Source organism: Erythrolamprus reginae, chromosome 1, assembly GCF_031021105.1.
Source record: "Erythrolamprus reginae isolate rEryReg1 chromosome 1, rEryReg1.hap1, whole genome shotgun sequence".
Taxonomy (NCBI): Eukaryota; Metazoa; Chordata; class Lepidosauria; order Squamata; family Dipsadidae; genus Erythrolamprus; species Erythrolamprus reginae.
In genome coordinates, this window is record NC_091950.1 from 141,791,593 (window position 1) to 141,819,590 (window position 27,998).

Consider the following 27,998-nt stretch of genomic DNA (forward strand, 5'->3'; position numbering starts at 1 on the left):
CGCCGAATCCAACTACGCAAGAGGAAATCTGTGTGGCGGACTTTAGGTGATACGTCAAGACGCGGAGCACGTACCAAGGGGGCGGGGTTCCCGGGGCAGAGCAGGGTCCGCGCGGAGCCTCCCGGGCAGCGGGGAGGGGGAGTCCCCCGCGCCCCGCCAACCATGTTCCGCTACCAGGTGAGAAGGTGACTGCAGTGTGCGGCGGGGGCGGACGGGGGGGATGAGGGCGGCCGGTCTCTCGCGGAGGCGGGGCCTCCTACTTCGGGGAGGGGGAGGCGGCCAGGGACCACCCTTGCGGTGACCTTTGACCCGCCGCGGGAGCTCCCAGGCATTTACGGAGCGGAGGCTTGATCGACCAGCAGAAGGTGGGGGGAACCTTCTGTTGCCCGCCTGGGAGGGGTGGGGGTGACTTAGCCAGGCCTGGCCAAGCGGAGTAGATCTGGGGGGTGCGGCGGGTGGGGGGTGGGACGGAATCGGTCTCCTCTTGGTCTTTTCTTTGCTTCATCCAAGTTCCAGCCGGCGGTCTCATTGCTGAGCACCAAGGTAGATGACTTGCAGGGCAGCCGATGCTTTGCGGAAGAAGTCTGCCGGTTTGCCGCACCAAAAAATATTATTATTATTTCTTTTAAGCTTTGCCGGAGCTGCTTTGGCTGGCCCAGGGCCTTTGAAAAGATCGCCCCGCTTTCCTTGTTTATTTCCTGTTTCCCCAGGGGCTGGTAACTTTGAAAAACACGTGCAGCTGAATTAAAGACCCCGGCGTGAATTACAGCTTAAGAGTTTATATTCCTTTTCTCGGTTCAGAAAATTGTTGAAAGGGAAATGTAGCTAGTTGTAATCCACGTACATTCGTATGTAGGTGACATAGTGCTTTCAGGAAGACAAGGAAACACAAGGAGGTTTTGGTGGGTTTTGGGGGGAGGGGAGACAAATCTAGGGATTGATTGGGAAAATTGGAGGTAAGGAGCAATTCTTATTAAATGAAGGTGTGCGACTGGCTGGATGCCTTGGAAAGTTCAATAATCAAAATTAGAAATGTTGCGATGTACTACTGGCCGATGCCTTGGAAAGTTTAATAATCAAAATTAGAAATGTTGTTTAAGAATGATGCTTTTAAAGTGGCGTGGAAGTAATACTGGCTGATGCCTTGGAAAGTTCAATAATCAAAATTATAAATATTGCTTAAGAATGATGCTTTTACAGGGGTGTGGAATAATAATTTGCCTACAGAGATTATGAAAATGGAACTTTTTTAGAATAAATGGACATCAGTTGATAATTCCATTGTTTTGATCTCTGTTTACATTTGGATGTTGCCTGTGGAGGACAGGATTGATTTTGAGGCAATAGAATATGTTCCTCTTATTCTGAGAATTTAACTTCATGATGTTTATAAGGTTCAGACCTGCAGAAAAATATTGTAAGTCCAATAAGCTTTTCCAATTTGATGACCTCCACATGAACCAATAGCCATCAGAGTTACTAGCCAGCGTCACCAATATAGCTGAAAAGACTAGGAGTTGTAATCCAAACATTATAGATATAATGGGTTAATTTTAATGACAGCTTGGATGGTAGAATTTTGTTTGGTGGTTCAAGCATGACTGTTGAGGAGGCAAGTGTGTTATATGAAGCTCTTTTCTCTGGGCAATTTAATGAGCTACGCTTCATGTAACTCAGTCTCCATTTTATATCAATTTTAGTCTGCCCCATAGCCAAATCTACGCCTGAGATCATATACTAACTCATATTTGAAAATCTGATGAACAGAAGACTGCTTAGCACAATGTACTAAGCCAGGGATCCTTAGCCCTGGCCTGCGGACTGGCACCAGTCCGCACAGATAAGCGAAGCCCCATCTGTGGCATGCAGGCAGCACATGAAACCACATCCCCTCTGGTCCATGGAAAAACTTCTCTCCACGGAACCGGTCCCTGGTACCCAAAAGGGTGAGGGCCACTTTATTATACTATAGGGTGGAAAAGATAGCAATTGTGAGAGACAGCAGTCACAGTAAATTCAGCATTTTCATTGTTACCTATACATTTGGAGAGAATGGTTTCCCCCCATGGTTGTGTGTGTGTTGCCTATGAAAGGTTTATCCTATGCTTTAGAGTAGGGGTCCCCAAACTAGGCAACTTTAAGACTTGTGGACTTCAACTCCCAGAAATCTCCAGCCAGCATAACTGGCTGGGGAATTCTGGGAGTTGAAGTCCATAAATCTTAAAGTTGCCTAGTTTGGAGACCTCTGCTTTAGAGATTTCCAAACTTTCCCATTTACATACTCTTAGTACACTGGTACCTCTACTTAAGAAAGCCTCTACTTAAGAACTTTTCTAGATAAGAACTGGGTGTTCAAGATTTTTTTGCCCCTTCTTAAGAACCATTTTGTACTTAAGAACCCAAGCCAGAAAAAATTTCCCAGGAAATTTGACAGCAGCCCGAAGGCCCGGCCAGTTTCCTGCCATTCCCCCTGGGTTTCTCTCTCAGTGTAGTGTATGGGAGGCAGCCTTGTGCCGGGTGTATGGGAGGCGCATGCTCCTCTTCGCCACCACAGAATCCCTCTTTTTTTTCTTAAGCCTTAATGTTTTGGATTTTTTTAAATTCCCCTCACTCCACCTTCTTCCTTCAACAGCGACTGTCCTCCTCCTTCTTCTCCTCTTCTTCCTCCTCCTCCTCCCACCCAAATTCCGAGCTTTTATTTCTTTCCTAATGGGTTCGCACGTATTATTTGCTTTTACATTGATTCCTATGGGAAAAATTGCTTCTACTTACAAACTTTTTTACTTAAGAACCTGGTCACGGAATGATTTAAGTTCTTAAGTAGAGGTACCATTGTATCTCTATTTTTTTTCACCCCTAGGCCGAAAGACTATCCAAAACTCCAGCTTTGGAAATGTATGTTGCAAAACTTCAAAGTGTCCTGTGGCACCCCAAAGTGCCATGCCATTAGTTTTGGAATCATGGCTACAGTTATTGTGTGCTTAGTATTTTAAAATTATGAGAAATGACTAATTTTTGGCAGTGTGGATGTTCCCATATGTGATTCTGGCTTCAGGTTGTTCACTGTAAATGCATAGCTGGGTTCATATAATAATTAAATAGAATAGAATCCATTATAGAATAAAATAGAATTCTTTATTGGCCAAGTGCAATTGGACATACAAGGAATTTGTCTTGTGCTCTCAGTGTACATAAAAGAAAAGATACATTTGTCAAGAACGATGAGGTACAACACTTAATGATTGCCATAGGGGTCAAATAAGCAATGAAGAAACAATCAAAATTAATAAAAATCTTAAGGATACAAGCAACAAGTTACAGTCATAACTGGGAGGAGATCGATGATATGAATGGTGAGAAAAAAACTAGTAGTAATAGAAGTTCAGACTTAGTAAATAGTTTGAGTGTTGAGGGGATTATTTGTATACTGTATATATATTATTTGTATATACTAAATCATGGTAAATCACATTATACTTAATCTGTATTTCTAGAATTACTAAAATGGCTCAAGCTTTTAGGTGATTCAGGTACAATTTTCCCAGATCAGTTTAAGAATATGAAGTCATGATCCCTTAACTTACAATTATGCTTAAAGTTTTAAGCATTTTGTACTTGTAACAATGATTGCAAAAATCACACTCTTGTTTTTACACTTTCACTCTTATCTCTCTCTGTGTGTAGTTGAAGAAATAGTTACTATAAGGAGTAGTTGAAGGCACTCTAAGTTGGCGTTATTAATAAAATCAATCCATTTCCCTTTAAATAAGAAAACGAAAGTTGCATTCTTTTCTCCATTCCATCATTACTTCTTTCTCCTCCCTAGCTTCTCTGCAATAGAACATTACTGTCTATAAACATATGAGAAGTGAATGATTGTGTTAAGTCCAAAGATCCAGACATGTTTTGGTAGATAATGTAAGAAAACTTGCAGAATAAATAATAAAATATTGCTAGTGTGGTAAATACTTTTATTTGAAAAAAAGACAAAATTTTGCAGAGTACAGTGGTACCTCTACTTAAGAATTTAATTCGTTCCGTGATCAGGTTCTTAAGTAGAAACGTTCTTAAGAAGAAGCAATTTTTCCCATAGGAATCAATGCAAAAGCAAATAATGCGTGCAAACCCATTAGGAAAGAAATAAAAGCTCCGAATTTGGGTGGGAGGAGGAGGAGGAAGAGGAGGAGGAGGACAGTCGCTGCCTAAGGCGGGTAATCACAAAAATCCAAAACTTTAAGGCTTTAAAAAAAAAGAGGGACTCTGAGGCGGCAAAGAGGAGCACACGCCTCCCATACACCCAGCGTGAGGCTGCCTCCCATACACTGCGCCAGAGAAAGAAACCCAGATGGGTGAGAAGGGGGAACCTTTGACCGAAAGGTGGTTGTTGTTGCTGCTGCTACCTGCTTCCTCTTCCTTCCCATGCTGAAGGGCTCCCCTCTCCTCTCGCTCGCTCGCTTTATAGCTGGCGCCTTTCTTTCACTGTGATGACTCCTCAGCTGCCCAGATCAAAGGGAGTGTTTCTTTTCTCTGGGTGCTGGCAGAGGTTTATTCCCTCTCCAAGCGCCCAGAGAAAGGAAAAGGCTTTGTTTGCTCTGGACTGCCAAAGCCTCCTTAAGCACCACTGTAAGGCTCCTCTGGCAGCCCAGAAAAGCCTGTGATGGCCAGGATTAAAGGGGGAATGGCAGGCAACTGGCCGGGCCTTCATGCCGCTCTCAAATTTCCTGGGTTCTTAAGTAGAAAATGGTTCTTAAGAAGAAGCAAAAAAAACCTTGAACACCCGGTTCTTATCTAGAAAAGTTCTTAAGTAGAGGCATTCTTAAGTAGAGTTACCACTGTATCTTTATTTTCCTTTTAAAGCAGACTTTTTGCATAAATGCTTTTATAATACTGCAATATACATGCACATGTACACACTTAATTTCATTGTACTCTGTCTTGCAATCATAGGCAGATTTTTGTATCCAGGATAAAAGCAAAAGAACTGTTGTTATGTATAGCGTACAAGCTATATTTAACTCCTTCAAGATATAATAGTTTAAGATTTAATAGGACAGTTAATTGAGTTGAGTAAATATATGTACTCACCAAGATTTTATTTCTGTATGCCTATGAGGAATTGATGATGCAATATTATAGCATAAGAGGGAGTAAAATATACTTGGTAAAGTTGCAGTTGTGTAGATATAATGAAATTAAAAGAGGTAAAACAGTGATAGGGCCCATATGCAGCATCTTAATGTGCTTTGTTTTAACCTAATATGGCATGTGAATCAGTATCTTGGCAAAATATTTTCCCCAAGGAACCCCAAATCATTCACTTCTTGTGAAATGACATTTCTTCCTAATCTGCAAAATGAGGCAGCCTTCCCCAATAACATCCTACAATTGCTAGTCTGTAAGGTTTGCTATGCTTTCTGGAGATGATGGAGCTATAACACATGGAAAATACCAGGTTGGAAAGGGCTGCCAGGAAGTAGCTGTCAGTTGTGGAGGTAAAGGCAGTATGGATTTAGATATTTTTTCCACTAGGTTCATTCCTAGTTATTCTTGATTATACAGTAATTATCTGCTGATAGCTGCATATTCTTTGGCAGTGCAGAGATAAGCTCTCAACTTGTGAAATTATAGATACTGGGGTTCTAGTTTGTTTTGTTTTGGGGAAAAAACAGATTTCTAGACTTTATTATAAAATAATATTTTGGATTACTGTAGCAGTAAGCTAAAATCAATAAGATTTTCTTTCATTTTAAGTCCCTTGAGGACTGCCCTTTAGACGAAGGTGAAGAAGCCTTTCATAATTTGGCTGACGAAGATGAGGATATCGATCAATTCAATGATGACACATTTGGAGCTGGTGCAATTGGTGAGTTGCTATAGATAATATATCCTGACTTTCTATTTATATGACTGAGGTCCTCTAATACAGTGTTTCCCAGCCTTGACAAATTGAAGATATCTGGACTTCAACTCCCAGAATCCTGGGAGTTGAAGTCCAGATATCTTCAAGTTGCCAAGGTTGGAAAACACTGCTCTAATATCTTCTACCTATACATTTAATATCATAATTAAGGTGATCAGTTTCACTCACGTCTTCTCCATGGAGTAACTTTTAAATTGATTCTATGTTCACTGCTGAATGTGGAGGTTCTGGGGAAGCCCTTTTCTATTCCAAGGAGAGGATCTTCTGCCTTGGAGATAAAGGCAGATAACACGCAGAGTGAGGGAATACTGCACGGGAGAAACGTGAAGGGAATGCTTTTTGAGTCATTCTTTTGTAGACGATGACTGGCAGGAAGCGCATGAAAGATTGGCTGAGCTGGAAGAAAAGCCCGCCTCCTCAACAGAGCAAGTGGATCCCAGTGTTAACGATGAGATGGACCTGTTGGGTGATCATGAAGAAAACCTGGCAGAGAGGCTTAGCAAAATGGTGATTGATAATGAATTGGAAGATCCAGCCATCATGCAGGCTGTGCAGACTCGGCCTCTGATACAGGTATGTAGCGAGTGATGAAAAGGATGGTGGGGAGGAAATAGGATCTAATGTTTACTAGTTCACATAGTACCAGAAAGTCCTTTCCCTAATTTTTTGTTCCCCTCTTTCCAGCAATCAAGTGGCCTCAATTCAAGCATCTGGGATGGCCCTTCAGTTTTGAGACGCATAAGAGGACCACTCCTCACCCAGGTTCAGTGCTCTTTTTATTGTGTTTCTGAACCATCAAAGATATTAGTTTTTCCTGTCTTCCCCTGTTACTTCCATTACGTAATGTTCAAGGAGCTATGTAGCAGCCATGTAGCTGATAAAGGATCTGTTTTTAACCAAAAGGTTTGCTGTTGAAACGAGAGATGGCCGAAGGATAGAAAGAAATCTCTGTTGTTGAAGTTTTGCAAAAGAAACAAATCAACACACCATATCTTATCTCCTTGTTTCATCTATTGATAGTCCCGGTGGAGCAGCCAGAGACTTTGGAAGGCAGCTCTTGCTCAATATTTTGGCATCTTTGATGTTTGTACTTAATCAGGCTTGAATTAAAGTATTTTAATAGATTATCTAATTTTTTCTGCAGAAGTAAATTACAAATAGCTGCCAACAACCCCACTGTATATGGGGTTTTTGAATACTTTTTAGTAATTTGTATAATTCTTTTATAGTAATTTAGATTTCGTTACATATTGTTGTATTTATAATGATGTATGCCGCCCTGATTTCACCTCGAGAAGGGCGGCATAGAAATCTAATAAATAAATAAATAAATAAATAATAAAACATAGAACTGGTCACTTAGTGACCATTAGAAGGTATGACAGGCCTTGAAAAAAAGGACTTACAAGCTGGATTTGGAGTTCCAACATCTGGATACCCCTCTCCTACACTCACGGGACCACATTTGGGCACTCGGCAGCCAGCCCCATTTACAACCATTTGCAGCATCCCACAGTCACATGGCCACAATTTATGATTTCCTCTCCCTCCCCGAAATCACCATTTACAGGTCGTCCTTGGCTTACAGCCCTTCATTTAGTGACTGTTTGAAGTTACATTCAGCTGCTTGGCAACTGGCATATATTTATGATGGTTGCAGTATCCCAGGGCAGGGGTAGGCAAAGTTATCTCTTCTATGACATGTGGACTTCAACTCCCAGAATTCCTGAGCTAGCATGATTGGCTCAGGAATTCTGGGAGTTGAAGTCCACAAGTCATAGAAGAGCCAACTTTACCTACCCCTGTCCCAGGGTCATGAGATCAGCATCTGTGACCCTCTGACAGGCAAAGTCAACGGGGAAGTCAGATTTTCGTAACTGTGTTAACTAACTTAACAGCTGCAGTGGTTTACTTAATAGTTGTAGCAAAGAAAGGGTATAAATTGGGGCAAAACTCAACTTATCAGCTGTCTTTTTTAGCCACAGATATTTTGGGCTCAATCGTGGTAGCAAGTCGAGGATTACTTAATGCTAGGCTCATTGAGCAACCACTACAAAAATGTCATAAAATCAGTTGTGGTAACGTGTTGTGGCCACTTAACAATTGTCAGTACTTCAGGCTGACATCAAGGACTACGTGTAAAATATATATATATATATATATATATATATATATATATATATATATATACACACAGTAGAACCCCGACTTACAAGACTAATTGGTTCTGGAAGGAGGCTCGTAAGTCGGAACGCTCGTATGACGAAACATTGTTTCCCATAGGAAACAATGTAAAGTCAATTAATCCGTGCAACAACAAAAAAAAACCGCTGCCGCCGAACGCGGAAGTTAGCGTTCAGAGACAGCTGCGAAGCAGCGCGCGTGTTTTAAAACGTGGCAGCTGGCCTGGGGAGCTCGGGGGGAAGCCCCCGAGCCCCCCAGGCCGGCTGCAACCTTTTAAAACACGCGCGCCGCTTCGCGGCTCTCTGCTGAATCCGGAACGCTAACTTCCTCGGGCTTCCCCCCGAGCCCCCCAGGCCGGCTGTGATGTTTTAAAACACGCGCGCTGCTTCGCAGCTCTCTGCTGAATCCGAACGCGGAAGTTAGCGTTCCGGATTCAGCAGAGAGCTGCGAAGCGGCGCGCGTGTTTTAAAAGGTTGCAGCCGGCCTGGGGGGCTTGCCAGCACCCCCCCGAGCCCCCCAGGCCGGCTGCAACCTTTTAAAACACGCGGGATATGAGCGCCAAGGAGCTGTCTCCTGAAGCCGAAAGCGGAAGTTAGTGTTCGGCTTCAGGAGACAGCTCCTTGGCGCTCGTATCCCGAATGTGAGCTCGGGAGGCGAACAAAAATGTCGCTCCCCTCCCAGCTCTTATCTCGAGTAGCTCGTAAGTAGAGCTGCTCGTATGTCGAGGTTCCACTGTATACAGAATTTTTAAAACTTAGATTAGACAAAATTAGTTATCAGAAATTTAATGACCCTTTAAATGAGGATTAAATCAATTTCATGGTGGTTAGTTTGTACCATCCTTTCCCAACTTGGTCCCCATTCAATTAGCTGCCAAGAATTATGGGAGTGAGATCTAATTTAACGATAAGGAAGATGGTAGTAGAAGATGGAACGACTGCTTGTCAGTGCATGCTAGCCTTTCTGCTCCTGCTTACAGATCCGTTCTTCTAAACTAGAGGGAGAGTTTATCATCCCCCCCCCTCCTCTTTCTCTAAAGAACTGTTGGCACGGATGAAAAGGGATCTCATATTTCTTACTATCTACTTTCTAAAACTGCATGTACTATACAGTGTTCCCTCGATTTTCGTGAAAAGTCTATACCATGGTTTTTCAAAAATATTAATAAAAAAATACTTCACAGGTTTTTTTCCTATACCACGGTTTTTCCCGCCCAATGATGTCATATGTCATTGCCAAACTTTCGTCCACCTTTAATAAATATTTTTTTAATAAACTTTAATAAATTAACAAGGTGAGTAATAATTTAAATGGTTGCTAAGGGAATGGGAAATTGTAATTTAGGGGTTTAAAGTGTTAAGAGAAGGCTTTTGATACTGTTCATAGCCAAAAATAGTGTATTTACTTCCGCATCTCTACTTTGCGGAAATTCGACTTTCGCGGGCGGTCTCGGAATGCATCCCCCCGCGAAAATTGAGGGAACACTGTATTTATTTAACAAGAATGTGTCTCCTCCACTGCTAGTTCATGCTTGCCACAAAAAATACTTCTGTTTACTTGTTTGATAGTCACCAGTGTATCTACTTCTTGAGAAAAGTATTGATTAAGGAATATTTGAAGGGAATGCCAAATGTGATGGTTCTCCTTTTCAGGAAGTGCCCTCCGTATCTGTGCTGGAATACGCCCAACCACAGAGGCCTTCGCAATCCCGAGAAGAGGAGCAAGATGTCTCGGAGCGAGCACTACCCAGGCGGTCGTGTTCTCCAGTTATTGGCAGTCCTCCCGTAAGGGCTGTTCCTATTGGGACGCCTCCTAAGCAGCCTACCATGCCTAACTTCAACCAACAGGTATTGTTTGCCTCTTCTACAATGAAGGCGCATGGATCTAGTTAGTAGACGATGCTTAAAGGAGCAGAATAAAGTAGAATGCAATTTAGTGAGCCGAGGTGGCGCAGTGGGTAGAGTGCAGTACTGCAGGCCGCTAAAGCTGACTGCTAGATCTGCAACTCAGCGGTTCAAATCTCATCACCGGCTCAAGGTTGACTCAGCCTTCCATCCTTCCGAGGTGGGTAAAATGAGGACCCGGATTGTGGGGGCAATATGCTGGCTCCATTAAAAAGTGCTATTGCTAACATGTTGTAAGCCGCCCTGAGTCTAAGGAGAAGGGCGGCATAAAAATCAAATAAATATGGATGGATGAATGAATGAATGAATGAAAAATACTTCTGCTTACCATGTTTGATAGTCACCAATCTATCTGCTACTTGAGAAAAGTATTGATTAAGAAATATTTCAAGGGAATGCCAAATGTGATGGGTCTCCTCTTCAGGAAGTGCCCTCCGTATCTGTGCTGGAATAAGCCCTATCACAGAGGCCTTCACAATCCCGAGAAGAGGAGCAAGATGTCTCAGAGCGAGCACTACCCATGAATGAATGAATGAATGAATGAACGAACGAACAAATAAATAAATAAATAAATAAAAAATAATAAATAAATAAATAAATAAATAAATAAATAAATAAATAAGCATCTCCTGAATGCTAGCTCGCTTTCAGTAGAGAATGTATTTCCTTTTTTTGGCCAGCTGTCAAATTGATGCCATTGTGAAAGTAGCTTGGTGTCTGGGAATTAAAGTTGGAACTGGCTGAAGGAATTTGTGGTTGAGTCTTAAAACAACTTGCCTTGGACGCTTGCTCTACTTTTTTCTCCTTCCTGTTTAACAGATCCTATGTCCAAAGCCTGTCCACATCAGAGTCCCAATTCAGCAGCGTTATCCAAGCCCCTTCAGTGAGAGGATGTCTCCAAACCAGCTCTGCAGTGTAACGGTAGTCTTGCCTATCTATCTACCTACCTACCTACCTACCTACCTACCTACCTACCTATCTATCTATCTATCTATCTATCTATCTATCTGATTTCTATGCTGTTGTACATACTCCTGGTCAGTTGGAGGATGATGAAGAACTTGAGGACTCATACAGAGATAGTGTTTATGAATTAATGGTGGGCCCGGGGTTACAGGTAGTAGAACAGGTGGGAGGCCAGCCACAGGATGTTGCTATGAGTCCAGAATCTAGCAAGGAACAATCAGACATTCGCTGGGTCGATCCTAAATTCAGAAGGGTCCAAAAATGTAAGGAACAAGTGTTTGGAAGAAGATATTAAGGGGAGGAATGGGTTAAATACTGGAGTGATGTATTTGGTACATCAGGGGGTCAGTGGGGAAGAAGGGTGGAGTTTCAATGTTGTAGAACAAAAATGGAAGGTGTTCCCGTTCAGCTCCGAAGCAAGCAAACTCATTCTGTGTTATTTTCTAGTCATTTCTGCTGTTTTTGAATCATTCTGTGAGTACATAAATCTTGGTGAATGGAGGAGGCTGGGAGGAATGCAAAAGGAATGTAATTAGGAGAGATAACAGGAGAACAAGAAATGTGCTAGTATGAAGTGTATTTTGAATACGGAAGGAAGAAAATAAAGATGGAGTTTCTTTGTTTATGAAATATTGCATTTAGTAAAAGTTATTTGTAATAGCTAAAATTCTACCAGAAACCAGAACATATGCCGCCTTTCTCGACTGACCAGGGCAGCGTACAGAAAATAAATAAATACAATAGAATAGAATGTATAGAAATCTAATTACTAAAACTATTACAAAAACTAAAAACATTTCTAAAAAAGCCCCATCTATCCCAACACAGTTGTCCACATTCATCCAATCACTCACAGCATCAGCTCACGGCCTCTATACCCACCGGCAGAGATCGGTCTTCAAAGCTTTGCGAAAGTCCAGGAGGGAGGGGGCAGTACGTACCTCATTAGTTCTGTATATTGAGTTGGCCTTTGATAAAGGAAAGAGATAACTTCCCCTTTCCTTCTGGATCCCATGTTCCTGAAGATGGTTTGTCATAAAGGTAATCTTAAATAATATTAATTGTTTTAAAATAATTTCTGATCTTGAGCAAATTTAATTCTCTATGGACACCAGAGATAATGTCAATGAACGAAAACTCCCAGAGAAATCTTCCTATATTTCTAACTTCCATAATGTGGCACTTTCAGGAGGAGGGGGACTTTTGGGAATATTAATCCTAATACTTGTGAAAGCTATTAGTTTTGGGAAGATGGACATATGACTTTAGCTTTTCATTTTGCAAATAAGGAATATTGAAAAAAATATTCAAATCCTTTCATTTTTATAACAACTTATAAAGGTTTCCAGTCTCTCACAATGAAACTATTGGCTTCAAAATTAACTCCATGCTAGTGGCTGTAAACCATACATAGCCCTTTAGGGTTTTGTGAGCTACAGATCTTATTGACCATTCAAAGTAAGTTGTTAGAAAATATTGCTTTTTATACCTCCTGTTAGTTACTTTCAGTACTCACTTTCCTCTTTCTTTATCCTGTCTGGATGATAGAAAGAATTGCTCTGCTAGATATTTTAAAAGTTTGAATTACATTTTCCTCGTGGTGCTGTCCAAATTATTTCGGTATTTTAACATAATTATTCTGGTTGTTTTATGTAAAAGTGAATACATAGTATTTCTGCTTCTCTGATTGTTCAAGCATTTCTAGTTTTTGCGTTTTCTCCTTCTGAATGTATTTAGAAGCAAACTAAATTTTACCATAAGAATTCAACCATTCTGTTTCTTTTACCAGAACAACTCCCTCTTAGGCCATCCGTTCCCTCCTAATGTTACTCCTGTTCTTACTCACCTCCAGAGAGCACAGCTACTAGGAGGAGCACAGGTAAGCAACATCCTACTACCCTTCTCATTTCCATTGTTATTGAATGTAACGTTTTCTGCATGAGGAGCGGAACCTGAGATCCCAAAGATGCATGAAACCCTGAACATTTTGCTAATTGTATGTTTAAATTAAATAAGATCCATTGTGTCTCTTGGCCCTGCCCTCTTTTTTGCCCTTTGTTTCTCTTATATGCAGCTTTCTTCCTGAAAAGAGCTATATGCCCTTCTTCCTACTGGGATCTTCACTTCTGCTATACAAGTTCTTCCTCTTCGTATTTGGTGCTTGTGTCTCGGACACTTCCTGATTCATGCAGTGGAATTATAAACTATAGCCAGTGGGGGTGGCTGAAGATCTGATGTTTCTGCTTTCCCTCTCCCCTCTGTAGGCAGGAAGGATGTCTCCTAGCCAGTTTGCACGGGTCTCTGGTCTTGTTGGCAGCCCTCTTGCACCCATGAATCCGAAACTGCTCCAGGGCCGAGTAGGACAGATGATGCCTCCAGCCGGTGGCTTTCGTGCCTTTTTTGGGGCACCAGCTGCGCCACCATCACAACACCATTCCCCATGTCCTGGAGCTCACTTGCAGAACCTACGGTAGCCTACTTCTTCCACAGCCCTTTTAACATAATCGCGGGGCTGAGCTGTGTTTGTGAAGACTCCACGGCCCTTTCTGAGGGGATCTTTTATTTTCCAGGCCTCGGCCACAGATGTTCAGGCCAGACACAACTCACCTTCACCCACAGCATCGGCGACTCTTACACCAGAGACAGCAGCAGAACAGGAAGTGAGTATCCAATACGCTTGTAATGCCTTCATGCAGATCAAGGGGCGTCTAATTGCTTTCATGGTTCAAAGGGTGCGGTCAGAGCTCCAGGTGCTTTGCATCAAGATAACCCATTGTGTGTGTCTCTGTCAATGTTCCCTTCGGGACTGGGCGGCACAAAAGTCCAAAAAATATAATTAATAAATAAATATTTCTCGTTTCTCTTTCTCCCCTTTTTGCTTTCATTTCTTTCTCTTTCTTTCTTTCTCTCCCTTCCTTTCCTTTTCTCTCACTCTCTCTCTTGTTTTCTTTCTCTCTCACTCTTTCTTTTCTTTCTTTCTCTTTCTCTCTTCCCCCTCTTGTTCTCTCTCTTTCTCACTCACTCTTTCTCTCTTTTTCTCACTCTTTCTCTCTCCCTCTCTCTTGCTCTGTCTCTTTACATGTTTATAAGAACAACCATGTTACAGAAGCACCTCAACTGCACAAGTTGCTTGGGACACAAACACACACACACACACACACACAGAGGTGCAGTTGCAGTGCTTCTGTAATATGGTTGTTCTTATAAACATGTAAATTTAAATGTAAAAAAAATTAAATGAGTCTTTTAAATGTAAACATGTAAAAGACTCGCTCTGAGTCTACAGCATAGAAATCTAAACAAATAAAATCAAGAATTATGGGAATGGGAATGGGCTGGATAAAAAAATGGGAAGCCCCTATCATTAGAGATAGAGCTGGGAGAAGCAACTATGGGAAAGTGAATATTGTCTTTAAAAGTTCTGTGAAAAACTTAAAAAATACATCGCAGGGAGAGAGACTATCCAGAGGCTTAGAGTACTGTGTTAGAACAATCTGTAGATTTTTGTTAGTTATTACCTATAATGGCTAAAATTGAATTTTCATAAGCAAAGAATCTGTTGACTAGATATGAAGAACAGACAGGGAAGTAGATTCCTCTTGTGCATTTTTATAGAGCAAGCAGTGAACCTTTGGACTTGGCAGCTAATTAGCTCTTTTCAATATAACCTTTCCTGCAATCTTAAGAAAATGTCTGCACTGGATACCGGTCCCCCTATGTGCCATTTACACTTCTGTTTCTTCATTCAATGAAAGAAGTAGTCGGCCCAAATGTATTATTTTGCCCTATCAGAACAGAAGTTATTGATTGAAATTATATCATAATGTTAACACTGTTCTGGAGCTGCTCTTCATAACAACTGTAGAAATTTGCACCCTGCTGTTCTGTTCGGGTCTGTGAGACCCGAAATCAAAGTTTGAGACCCTGTAAAAAAATTTCCCTGCATATCTGAAACTTGAAATTTCATGACTTTGCATCATTTCTTTCTTGCTGAAAAAAAAATAGGCCTAAAGTTCTGTTCCCGGGTCACCCTGACCCAGCCCGAAAATTCTTCATTTGAGGTGCTTATGTTTGGTCAATTTGAAAAGTTTTTTCACTTGGAAAGTAGTCTGAACATTTCTGCACACAATGATATGAAAATTGAACTGAAAAAATAATGCTTATTGGTTTATTTTGATCATAAAAGGCAGCCCCCCTTTTTTTGTGAACTTTTTTCAATTTATAAATAGTTTAGCCTGCAAAATGCGTTCAATTTTACTAAAGTTGGTATGGGATTGGTAGTTTGAACATTTCTGAACATAAGAAAAATATAAATGAACTGAAAAAAATGATGCTTATTGGTTTTTTAAAATCAGAAATAAGGCCTCCCACCCCCACCCCCTGCTTGCAACCATTTTCACTTTAATTTTTTTTTTTTAGGCTCCAAATCCAAAATATTTTTTATATCTTAGGCATTGATTTACTCAATTTTACATTGCTGATCATCATAAAAATATTTTTTGGGGGTGGGGGCTAACTTTTTTCTGGGCAAAATATTACCTAAAATTGTACTGTTCCCAGGTCTATTTGACCCAAAATTAAAAAAATCTTTTAGGTACTTAACTTTGGTCTTTTTGAAAACCTTTTTCACTGGGAAACTAGTTTGAACATTTCTGAACGTAATGATATGAAAATTGAACTGAAAAAATTGATACTTATATTTTTATTTGATCAAAAAGCCACACACACCCATTTTTTCAGCATTTTGTGTCAGTTTATATTTTTTTTAGGCTACAAATCTCTAAGGAATTTCCCCCCAAAAGTTTTAATATACTAAATTGAACCTTCCTGATCATAAGAAAAATAGAAATGAACTGAAAAAAATTATGCTTATTTGTTTATTTTGCTCACAAATGGGCCACCCCCTCGGCCTTGCTGTGTGCCATTATTTTCACTTTTTATATAGGTTTGGCTAGAAATATTTGGAATATCCTTTTGAAAAGCAAGCACATGATAGCCAGACAACTAATTTTATGAAAGAAATCCATTTTACTAAAAACAAGTATGTAATTTTGAAATTAACAGCATAATTTTAATGTGCTTTTTAATATTAGATTTGTTTTCGCTGGAATATTGTTTTTATTATTGTTGTGAGCAGCCCCGAGTCTTCAGAGAGGGGCGGCATACAAATCTAATAAATTGAATTGAATTGAATTGAATAAATTGAAATAATTGAACACAGCGGGGGGGGGACTTTTATGTTCAAAATAAACAAATAAGCATCAATGTTTTCAGTTCAATTTTCATATCATTATATTCAGAAATGTTTAAGCTACCTATCCCATACCAACTTTAGTAAAATAGAACGCATTTTGCAGGCAAAACTATAAATTGAAAACAAATTCACAAAAATGGGGGGGGGGGGCATTTTATCAGCAATATAAACCAATAAGCATTAATTTTTTCATTTCAATTTTCATTTCATTGAGTGCAGAAATATTCAAACTTGTTTCCAAGTGAAAAAAGCTTTCAAAAAGACCAAATATAAGTACCTAAAATGAACAATTTGTGGTCCGGGTCAAATAGATCCGGGAACAGAACTTTAGGATGTGTTTTTGAGCAGAACACAAATGTTAAAAGGGGCTCCTCTGCTTAGGATTGACCTGTGTTTTATAAGTCACAGCCTATTGTTCCAAAATATTTTCTTCAAAAAACACAAAAAAACACTGTTAATTGTACTTTTGCCAGATTACGTTGCATTTCTTTCAGTCAACACAGGAATCTAAATGGGTCGACAGGGGACCGAGGGAACCACCGAAATAACCACCAAGAGCAGATCAGGAAGGACCCTTATGCTAACCTTATGCTGCAACGGGAGAAAGATTGGGTATCCAAGATCCAAATGATGCAACTGCAAAGCACTGATCCCTATTTGGATGACTTCTACTATCAGGTTAGTCTTCCAGATATTTCGACAAGTGACTGTCCATACTGTAGCCCCTGGCTCTGCTTAATGGAAGATGCAGGCAGTAGCGTCTGAAGGGTGCTTGGATAGATAAGAAAATGACAAAACAGATGCAGTGTGGGGTGGAAGGAAATTATCCCATTTGGCATCTATTCCTCTTCTCTTTGCAGGTCATTCATACAAAAGTTCTCTCTGTCTTTGTTGTTTGGGTGGGGACAGTGGATTTTTAGTTTGTTCAAAAATACATCAAGCTCATGGTGCTCAAGCTGGCTTCTAACCAACCTTTTGATGCTTTAGAACTATTTCCAGAAACTAGAAAAATTATCGGCAGCTGAGGAGATGCATGGCGACGGTCCTAAAAAAGAGCGTACAAAACTAATCACCCCACAAGTGGCGAAACTAGAGCATGCCTATAAACCAGGTACATTTCTCTTTGTATAGGAAGAGGCTGGGCTATATATGCAGTACATGGGAGGTATAATATGGAGGTGCATGAATGGAATGGAGGGGGATTGAGATTTCATAACTAAGGTAATTAATTTTTTTTAAGGTAGAAAATTCATCCATTGGGAAAATGTGCTTCTTAGTATTTTCCTTTCTATCTTAAGGAAAAATATTCCTCCCCTCATGGAGGAATTAAACACATGATGTTTAATTTTATTCCCATGTACAGCAGTTCTGCAATTCTATTGCAATTGATTTAGCATAATACTGTGGAGGACATCAAGGAAAACAAGCTTAAGTACACCAAGGAATAAAAGGATTTTGTAGGGATAGACCAGAGGCATCTTTAAGACTTGTGGACGTCAACTCCCAGAATTCTCCAGCCAGCATAGCTTAAAAGTTGTCAAGTATGAAGACCTCTGGGATAGACAGATGTGAACTCTTAGGAAAGTCAAAATAGAGTTGCCTTGTCCAGGCTTGGCTCCATTATCTAACTTGCTGAAAGACTAGAATGTCCAGAGTTTTCAGACAAACAGTTTTGACTCATCAGAAATATTGTCTTCCTTCCGTTCTTGCAGTGCAGTTTGAGGGCTCACTAGGGAAGTTGACCGTATCCAGCGTAAACAACCCCCGCAAAATGATAGATGCTATTGTGACTTTAAGAGGAGAAGAAGATGTAAGTTCCTCTTGTGACAATTATTTTGTCTTTGAGTGAGTGAGTGGTTTGGGTTTTTTTTAGTTTGGGGTGGAGTTTTTTGCTATTTTATGCTTTTCCTTTCAAATATGAGAAGGGGATTTTTCAATTTTCTTCTCAGATTGTGGGAGAGAAATTTTCTGAATAATGTATGTCCATTCAGCTGTAATTTCTATCTCTTCCTTAGGAAACTAAGGAGAAGCAGGTTCGAGATAAAAGGCGACAGACTCTCTTCACTATTGAAAAAGTAAGTTTGGTATTAATTCTTCATCCAGCTTCAGATTAAAAATAATTATTGATAATCATGCTGGTAATAGCAGATTAATTGAAACCAGTTCCATAATAATAATAATAATTTATTCGATTGCAAAATAACATGAGTGCTGACTTGAATTAAGATACAATTAACTATTTATACTTCTTCTTTCCCTAATTACTTTATACAACTTCAACGTTACTTCGTCTACTTTCCTTTTTACAAACTACTCCTTTTATTCTATTTACTATCATTTATTATCTTTATAGGTTTCAATTAATATGATAAGAAATACAAATGGAATAACAAGATATATATTATTAATAGTAATAAGATACAAATACTAACGATCAAAACAGTGAATTTTTGTTACAACGTAATATATACAACTTTGAAATGTAATATCATGTAACAAATACCCCTACCCTTTTGATTTTATGTACCCCCCTCTTCCCCCCCATCTACCCCCTGATATTTAATAAATTTTATTTATATAAAAAAAGATACAATTTCAACAATAGTTTCCTAGAAGGGCCTCCTTCCAGTAGCTTTATCATAATTATTCATTTATTGAATTAGCTTGGTTTTTATGGTGCTGTTTCTAAATAAATGACATGAGCGTAAACAAATAGTTTACCAAGCCAGCTGCTTGCCTGTTTAAATCAAAAATCTGTCCTTACCTACTGTCAAAGGATGGGCTTGATTTATCGGTTCAAAACCATTTTCAAATTTTAGAAGTGTTGGAATGTTAGATGACATGCCTAAAATCTGTATGTTGGTTGGGTCACTTAGACATACAGCCTCCTCTTGGATGTAGAAGATTATGAAAGACGCTACCTTTTGAGCTTGGAGGGGGATAGGTTGGCCTTGATGGAGGAGAGAAAACAGAAAATCTGTGACATATATGACAATCTGAGGGGAAAGGTGCCCAATCAAGAAAGGTAAGAACCGACCTGGTACAATACTAACAATTCAATGAAGAAAATGCTGCTTTGAATACCTTTCTAATGTTTAGTAGAGATTCTGATACAAGGAATCTTTTGTACCAGAACACTCAAAAATATGTAATACTTTTGGGGTTTGTTTTCCCCTTTCTACCACGCCTTACTACTACCGGTATTACCATATTTTTCGGAGTATAAGACGCGCCTTAGTTTTGGGGAAGAAAACAGGAAATAGGGGGGAAAATAATTTGCCATCTGGCTTGTCCTTAATCTGGTCAGCTTCAGCACATTATTAGTTTGCTGGTTTTGAGCATGCATGCTTGTTTTTTATTGCCCTGGTTGGGGATTAAAAAACTGTTTCTTAAACACTTCACTTCTCTCTTCGGAGAGAGAAACATTGGGAAAAGCAGGCAAAGGGACGACCGCTTTGCTAGCAAAGCACGGAAGATCGCATCACTTGTTAGCACCTCATTAGGGCTGGGAAAAAAAGGTGGGAAATCGCTCGCTAGCAAAGCAGGGAAGATCGCTTCACTGGTGTTAGGGCTGAAAAAAGGCTTCTAAAACACAGAAGCCCATCTGATTGTTGGAGGGGGCAGCTGTGAAAAAAAACAGGCAAAGGGAAGATCGCTTAGCTAGCAGAGCACCAAAGATCGCTTCATTTGTTGGCACCTAGCTGGGCTGAAAAAAAGCTTAGTAAAACCTACATTTGGAGTATAAGACACATTCAAAATGTTCAGCCTCTTTTAGGGGGGAAAAGATGCATCCGACACTCTGAAAAATACAGTATTTTGAGACCTATGCTTAGTGCAACAACTTCTCCCAGTTTGTCCTTCACTTCTCAAGAGAGTTGAATGTACCTTTCACGTAATTGCTAGGTCATCTTAATGATCCATTAAGTAAAAAGACATTTGACATTAATATGGCCAGTACAACTCCCAGTGAAATTTTATTTATTTGAATTTATTAACTACCCAGCTCCAATGGACTCTGGGTAGTGTGCAAAACTAGAAAGAACATAGAAACAGATAAAAACATCAAAGCAGACACACAGCCCATACTAAAATCTTTTACATATCACTCTGTTGTTTGTTCCAGGATGGTTCATATATTTATGGTTTAAAAAACATGAATTTCATGGCATAAATTTCATGCTGATAGTAAAGCTGTAAATTCAAAAGTTACTCCAAGATCATGAAATTTGCTTTACTTAGAAAATAGAAAGACCATTCACTTGTTTCGTTTCTAACTGAAAGTTATATATCCTCTTCCATCAGACTTAGTGATGACCCTTTTGTTCAGATTATGTGTATACGTAAAGGAAAACATCTGGTTGCACGCATCCTGCCTTTCTTGTCCAGTGAACAAGCAGCTGAGATACTAATGGCAACAGCCAGGAATTTGCCCTTTCTAATCAAGAAGGATGCTCAAGATGAGGTAAATGAAACCTGAAGAAAAATTATTATTACTATCACCATCATCGTTGTTGTTGTTGTTGCTTTTTGGCACCCGCCTCACCTAAAGGCAGGACCCAGGGGAAGAGCCCTCTCTGTGGTGGCCCCGGCCCTCTGGAACCAACTCCCCCCAGAGATTAGAATAGCCCCCACCCTTCTTGCCTTTCGTAAGCTACTTAAAACCCACCTCTGTCGTCAGGCATGGGGGGACTGAGATATTCTTTCCCCCTAGGCTTCTACAGTTTATGTATGGCATGTTTGTATGTATGGTTGGTTTTTAAAATAAGGGTTTTTAGCTGTTTTAGTATTGGATTGTCACATGTTGTTTTTACCACTGTTGTTAGCCGCCCCGAGTCTGCGGACAGGGGCGGCATACAAATCCAGTAAGTAAGTAAGTAAGTAAGTAAGTAAATAAATAAATAAATAAATAAATCAGCTGTGAGTGGCTAGCACAATAAAAATACAAAATACAAAAATAACACACCAAAACTAATGGGGAAAAATGCCCACAGAATTATCTTCTGTGCGCATTTTCCCCATTAGTTTTGGTGTGTTATTTTTGTATTTTATATCAATCAGGCAACAAATTCGCACAACTCGTGATCTCAATCACTTTCTGACCCTTGTATCTGAGAGAAAAGCCAGGTCTTCTGGAAGGTCAGCAGGTTTGAGACTAATCTAGTTTGCAGAGGAATGGTACCGGTGAAAGTTTTGTCTGAAATGCTTAAAGGATACCATTGTGAAATTCATAATGCTGAATTTTATCATTCAGAAATTCAGTTGTACAACTTTCATGTATTCTCTTGAGAAAAGAAAAGGAACATTCTGTATTTTAGGTTTGTTGTTACTGAGATTTCTCTATTATAATACATACATGGAAATAAAGGTTCGTTATTTGAATGAAGATACCTAGAATATTTATATTAAAATATGGTATTAAACCTTTTGAGTATTTGAGCTCATTTAATCCAGAAATATTCTAGTTAAAGATAGCTATTAATCAAAGTGGCAAGATCTGTTTGTTCGTTCGATTGATTGATTGATTTCTATACTGCCCTTCTCCTGAGACTCAGGGTGGCTTACAACAAGTAATATACACATGATAGAAATCTATATAAAATTACAACTAAAAATCCCCATAGTTAAAAAAACCAACCAAATTCAGACATCATGCATCAGACATTCATTCATTGGGCGGGGCAAGGTATAAAAATTTCAATGGCCCCAGGCCTGCTGGCAAAGACGGGTCTTGAAAACTTTACAGAAGGCAGGGAGAATGGGGGGGAGTACAGATCTCTGGGGCGAGCTCGTTCCATAGAGCTGGGAGCGCCACAGAGAAGGCTCTTCCCCTAGGCCCTGCCAGATGACATTGTCTGACTGACGGGACCTGGAGAAGGCCAACTCTGTGGGAATTGGTTTGACTGAAAACTTAACCTTGCTATAATTTAATTCCATATGTAATATAGTTTAGAATAGAATAGAATAGAATTCTTTATTGGCCAAGTGTGATTGGACACACAAGGAATTTGTCTTGGTGCATATGCTCTCAGTGTACCTAAAAGAAAATATAGATTTGTCAAGAAACGTGGTACAACACTTAATGATTGCCATAGGGGTTAAATAAGCAATGAAGAAACAATATTAATAAAAAATCTTAGGATTCAAGTAACAAGTTACAGTCATATAGTCCTGAGTGGGAGGAAATGGATGATAGGAGCGATGAGAAAATAACTAGTAGAAATAGAAGTGCAGACTTAGTAAAACGTTGACAGTGTTGAGGGAATTATTTGTTTAGTAGAGTGATGGCATTCGGGTAAAAAACTGTTCTTGTACCTAGTTGTCTTGGTGTGCAGTGCTCTGTAGCGACATTTTGAGGGTAAGAGTTGAAACAGTTTGTGTCCAGGATGCGAGAGGTCAGTAAATATTTTCACAGCCCTCTTTTTGACTTGTGCAGTATACAGGTCCTCAATGGAAGGCAGGTTGGCAGTAATTGTTTTTTCTGTAGTTCTGATTATTCTTTGAAGTCTGTGTCGGTGTTGTTGGGTTGCAGAATCAAACCAGACAGTTATAGAGCTGCAGATGACAGACTCAGTGATTCCTCTGTAGAACTGTATCAGCAACTCCTTGGACAATTTGAGTTGGCGCAGAAAGAACATTCTTTGTTGTGCTTTTCTGATGATGTTTTTTATGTTAGGTGACAATTTTAGGTCTTGAGATATGATAGAACCTAGAAATTTGAAGGTCTCTACTGTTGATACTGTGTTGTCTAGTACAGTGGTACCTCTACTTAAGAACCTAATTCCTTTCATGACCAGGTTAAGTAGAAAAGTTTGTAAGTAGAAGCAATTTTTCTCATAGGAATCAATGTAAAAGCAAATAATGCATGCAAACCCATTAGGAAAGAAATAAAAGCTCACAATTTGGCTGGGAGTAGGAGGAGGAAGAAGAGGAGGAGGACAGTCGCTGCGAAGGAAGCTGAGGGGAATCAAAAAAATCCAAAACTTTAAGGCTTAAAAAGGGGGGGGGGACTCTGAGGCGGCAAGGAGGAGCACACACCTCCCATTCTGAGGCGCGAGGCTGCCTCCAATACACTGCGCCAGAGAGAGAAACCTAGGGGGAATGGCAGGAAACTGGCTGGACCTTCATGCCCCTCTCAAATTTCCTGGGAAATTTTTCTGGGCTTGGGTTCTTAAGTAGAAAATGGTTCTTAAGAAGAGGCAAAAAATCTTGAACACCTGGTTCTTATCTAGAAAAGTTCTTAAGTAGAGGCATTCTTAAGTACAGGTACCACTGTATTGTAAGAGGTGGAAGGATGGGAGGTTTTCTCCTAAAGTCTACCATAATTTCTGCGGTTTTGAGTGTGTTCTGTTCTAGATTGTTCCAGTCACACCACAAGATTTAGTTCTTCTCCCTTTTCTTTTCCAGTAACTTCTTCCAATTAAATATTATTTACTGTTGTGTAGCAAATAAAAAATGTGCCATAATTTCTACTAGATTGAATTTAGAAATCGGTATGGTACTTTTGATTTGTTCCAGGCCATCTCTTTCTGAGGTGTGTGTCATGTCCAAATAACCTGTGTTTTTAACATAACCTCCTTTAGGTGCTTCCCTGCCTCTTGAGGCCCTTTTCCCTTGTTCTTTATCATCTTCCATTGGGAACTGTTACCAGCATCCTACAACAGCTAATGAACCTACCTCACAGTGCAACAGTGACCACAGCTGCCAACCTCCACCTCACAGCAGTTCTCCAGAACAAGGTTTCTAATTCTTATTTTGCTTCACTCTGTACCTTACCGTACCTCCCTGCTGTTGAGGGTGCTGCTTCTTTTCAGGATGTATATGTAATACTCAACATATGACTGTAATGGAGCCTGCCTGTTACAGTCATATGTTGTAACTTTCATGTGGCCAATCCAACTGTATTGGCTGTTTTTGCAGTAGTTGTTAAGGGGATCCATGGTCATTAAGCAAACACCACGGTCGTTAAGTGAACTAAGCGTTCATTATAGACATGTTTTGACAAAAACTGGAAGTAAGTGCCACTGTACGGCAATATCATTGTCAAATCATGTGACCTTAGGATGCTGCAAACGACCATAAATGCAGCCATGTTGCTGAGGGCCTGAAGTTCAGTCATGTGACTATGTGTTGGTATGTCTCGGTATAGCTAGGCTATACCTAGCCGGAGATTAGAACTGCCCCTACTCTCCTTGCCTTTCGTAAGCTCCTTAAGACCCACCTGTGTCGTCAGGCATGGGGGAACTGAGACATCTCCCCCGGGCATATACAATTTATGAATGGTATGTGTGTATGTATGTGTGTTTAGAAAATGGGGTTTTTAAATGTTTTTAGTAGAAATTTAGATTTGTTGTAAAAAAAATTTTTCCACTTTGTTGTGAGCCGCCCCGAGTCTGCGGAGAGTGGCGGCATACAAATCTAAATAAATAAATAATAATAATAATAATAATACACCGAGCAGAGAATTTTAACAGAGCGTGGGTGTGTGATAAAGCCAAAGAAACAAAGACACAGACTTAGTTATGCTTAATAAGTACTATTTACATATAGACAAAAAATAGAAACATTCCATAAGAAGCACTAAGCAAATACAATAACATGCGCACTAAGCAAATACACTCGCCCCATCAAGGCAAAGTAAAAATGGCTGAGCAGAAATGAGCGTCATTTGAGGGAAGGAGTACTGGCGCCCTCTTATGACGAACCAGCCTAGAATATTTAACAGTTAAAGTGATAGTACAAGTTTACAGTGGCAAACCCTAACAAACATGTACCCTGTACCAACACTATGGACTGGGCCCAACCCTTGGAACTTCAAATCCGGGTTGTAAGTTTCCTTTTTGGGGGGGGGGGGGAGGGGGGGGGGAGAGAGAGTCATAATTTCAAATGGTCATAAGTCAAGGACTACCTATATTAGAAACTAATGTGGTTCTTTCAATTCTGCTGCTCATGAAATGTGGAATAATGCTAATTTCAGAGGTGTCCCTCTCCCAGAAATGACTTTGAGGAATGAAGGGAAGACAATATCTGACACTTAGTCCGTAATGTAGGTTGGGTATAGTTGGTAACATAGGAATGCTTTTATACCATCTGTTCAGTAAAGTTCTTGAGGTGGTATTGCTTCCCCCCCCCCCCCAATCTATATTATGGGGTAATTCTTGAGATGCCTGACTGTTTTGCATACTTTTTGTCGCTCTAACTTTCTTTTAACTGTGCTTGAGAATTGCTTTGGTTGCAGAAGTAGGCAATCTTTCGGGGGGCCCAAAATGATTCTGGTCAGCCACAAATGCCCATTTTCTCAGGCAGTAAACGAGGACGTTTTCTTTTTTTGGACTTGGGAGAGTGTCAATATGTGACTTGCCTTGCAATATGCAGATGTAATTTTTGTGGCTGTTGTTTTGTTTTTCCCATTCTTTAGTTTGGCCTCTCTCTGTTATACTTGGTCTTAAGTCGAGGAGAGGAGTTGCAGAGTTGTGATTCTGTCACAGAACTTACACAAGATAATCAATGGTGAGTCTTAAAACGGTATATGTATAGTTAGACCTGTGTTTCTCAACCTTAGCAACTTTAAGGTGTGTAAATCCTAACTCCCAAGACTTTCCCAGCCAATTCTGGGAGTTAGAGCACACCTTGTTGAGGTTGAGGAAAAGTTATTTAAACTTCAAAAAGTTGTCCAGACTATAAAGCTTCATGGAGCATTTTCCATGGCAATTCCACAATCCGCAGTTTAATTTCTGTATTGAACGCTGAATAAAATTCACTGTTTTCACAACCATTGTTACTTTGTCCTTGGCAGGACGGAAGTGATGATCATGGCAATTAGGGAATTTCTTCGAATCCCTCAGGCAGTCTTGGCTAAGCCGGTCTCGACTCCCTCTAATCTTTTATCTCTCTTCTCTCGCTACGTTGATCAACAAAAGCTGAATGTGCTAGAGACAAAATTGCAGTAAGTTTGTTCTATTATCCATATAATAAGGAAAGAAATAAAGAATATTAGCGAAGAAGGGAATGGAGAAGGTGGTATTGATCACTCTGTCTTAGTGCAGTCTACCTCATAGGATTGTTGTGGGGAAAAGTGGCGGGAGATACGCCGCTTTAAGTTCCTGAAAGATGGGGTGCCAAAGTAGCAAATGAAGTAATGTTACACAAAAAGGAGAGACAGTTTAGATGTTACAGTCTTCTCCTAAAACTCCCACAGTATTTCAGTAGCACAGGCTTAAAAAAGAAAACAGGTAGGCGGGAAAGAGAAATATGGGTATTCCGAATCAAATAATTGTAATGTCATTAAATGTCAAAGACATTATATGAGCAGAACATGGAATCAGGCTGAAACGTTTTGCCAAAATATTTTTAGCCTTTTGCAATGAGACGTAGAAGGGTGTAATGCAAATTTCTGGCATTCGACATACTTTATTCATACCTATCTCCTCGTTGTGCCCTTCTTTATACTAAGCTCATGCAGTGGAAACATGTAGTCTTATTCACATTATTTATAAATAATAGTCTTTATTTTCAATATGGTTTCTGCTGTACTGTTACATCAAATAAACATGCTTTTTAATTTGTTTGTCCTGTTGTTGTTTTTGCTTGGAAGTTGTATGCTGAAAGACTGAATTTCTGGCTAGTGTTGCTATAGTCCATCTCACAGCTCTTATTCCCTTCTGCTATTTCAGGTTGATCCAAGGAATACGGTAGAAGGCCTCAAGAGTGTGGTCATGCTGGTGTCCATCATTGCTGTCACTCCGGCATCTTTGAGTGGGCAAAGAGGAGGCAGTGCCTTCTTCAAATAAACCCTCATGGGGTTATGTCTCTAGCCCAGCACAGAAGATTGCCCTCTCGCCCTGAGCTTGGTTGGGGTGGTGCTTTCCTTTCTGCATGCCCTTGTTGCAATGAATTCTACCCAGGCTCCGCCATCCTTTTCCTTAGCACTTTTGCAATGGCTTATCCTCCCTACACAGACCCCTCTGCCCACTACACTATTGATGAACTATTAGAGAAAAGAGACCCTTCCTGTATCACTGCTAAGAACACAGAGCCAAGGGGGGTAGTGGTGTCATTTTATTGTGGAAGTGGGGAGGCCTGATGTTTCCGTGCCTCTAATAATGTTGGAGTGTGTTTTTAGATGATGGGAATTCCTCTTGATTGACCCACCGAGTCCATTTTCTGCTCTTCCTGTGGTAGGTGCCGCATTGTAGTGCTGCCCATTCCCTACAAAGTAGTCATCTTTCTGAACCTTGTGATGAAGCAACATCATCTTTGCACATGTGTCTAGTCTTCCCAAGACTTATTTTCTACCTAAGCTTATCTCTGACCTGCACCTTGCTTCAAGCTGGCCAAGATCTCCCTGTAGACTAACCAAGAAGGTACCAGGAGTGAATTCCTCTAGATTAATTTTAATGAATTTTGGTATACATTGCTAAGTCCTGCTGGGTTGTCTTATTTTTTTGGGAATGTGGTGAGGTTTTTTAATTTTTACTCTGTTTTAAAAAACAATTTGCACATGTAGGCATCCTCTAAGCAGTAAACTCCTGTTACTAATCGGCTGCTTCTCCACAGTATTCTCTTCCCCTATTTGCCTCTTGAAACCACATTCTATTGGACATTTCACCCCTTCTTTGAGCCCTCGCCCTCCTGTTACTCCTTCAGTATACACGATCAAGTGGTCCATTATTATTGTGCTTTTACTTTTTGGTTTGGTTATGATTGATGAAAATTTCTAAATTTACATTTTTATAGGGTATTGTAAATAAAAAAATCTATACTTGTGGGGAGT

At 40.1% G+C, this 27,998-nt stretch overlaps 1 protein-coding gene across 1 annotated transcript; it reads left to right on the plus strand.

Moving 5' to 3' along the window:
• On the plus strand, nt 1-27,991 carry PATL1 (PAT1 homolog 1, processing body mRNA decay factor). Its single transcript, XM_070727033.1, has 19 exons — nt 1-177; nt 5,752-5,863; nt 6,279-6,493; nt 6,605-6,682; nt 9,757-9,951; nt 10,828-10,929; nt 12,764-12,853; nt 13,239-13,444; nt 13,545-13,634; nt 16,723-16,906; nt 17,216-17,339; nt 17,941-18,038; nt 18,244-18,303; nt 19,105-19,253; nt 20,531-20,690; nt 23,809-23,964; nt 25,644-25,735; nt 26,022-26,171; nt 26,899-27,991. Exons 1-19 carry the CDS (start codon nt 163-165, stop codon nt 26,918-26,920), a joined length of 2,298 nt encoding a protein of 765 aa, XP_070583134.1. The 5' UTR covers nt 1-162; the 3' UTR covers nt 26,921-27,991.
• Nucleotides 27,992-27,998: the final 7 nt, after the last annotated feature.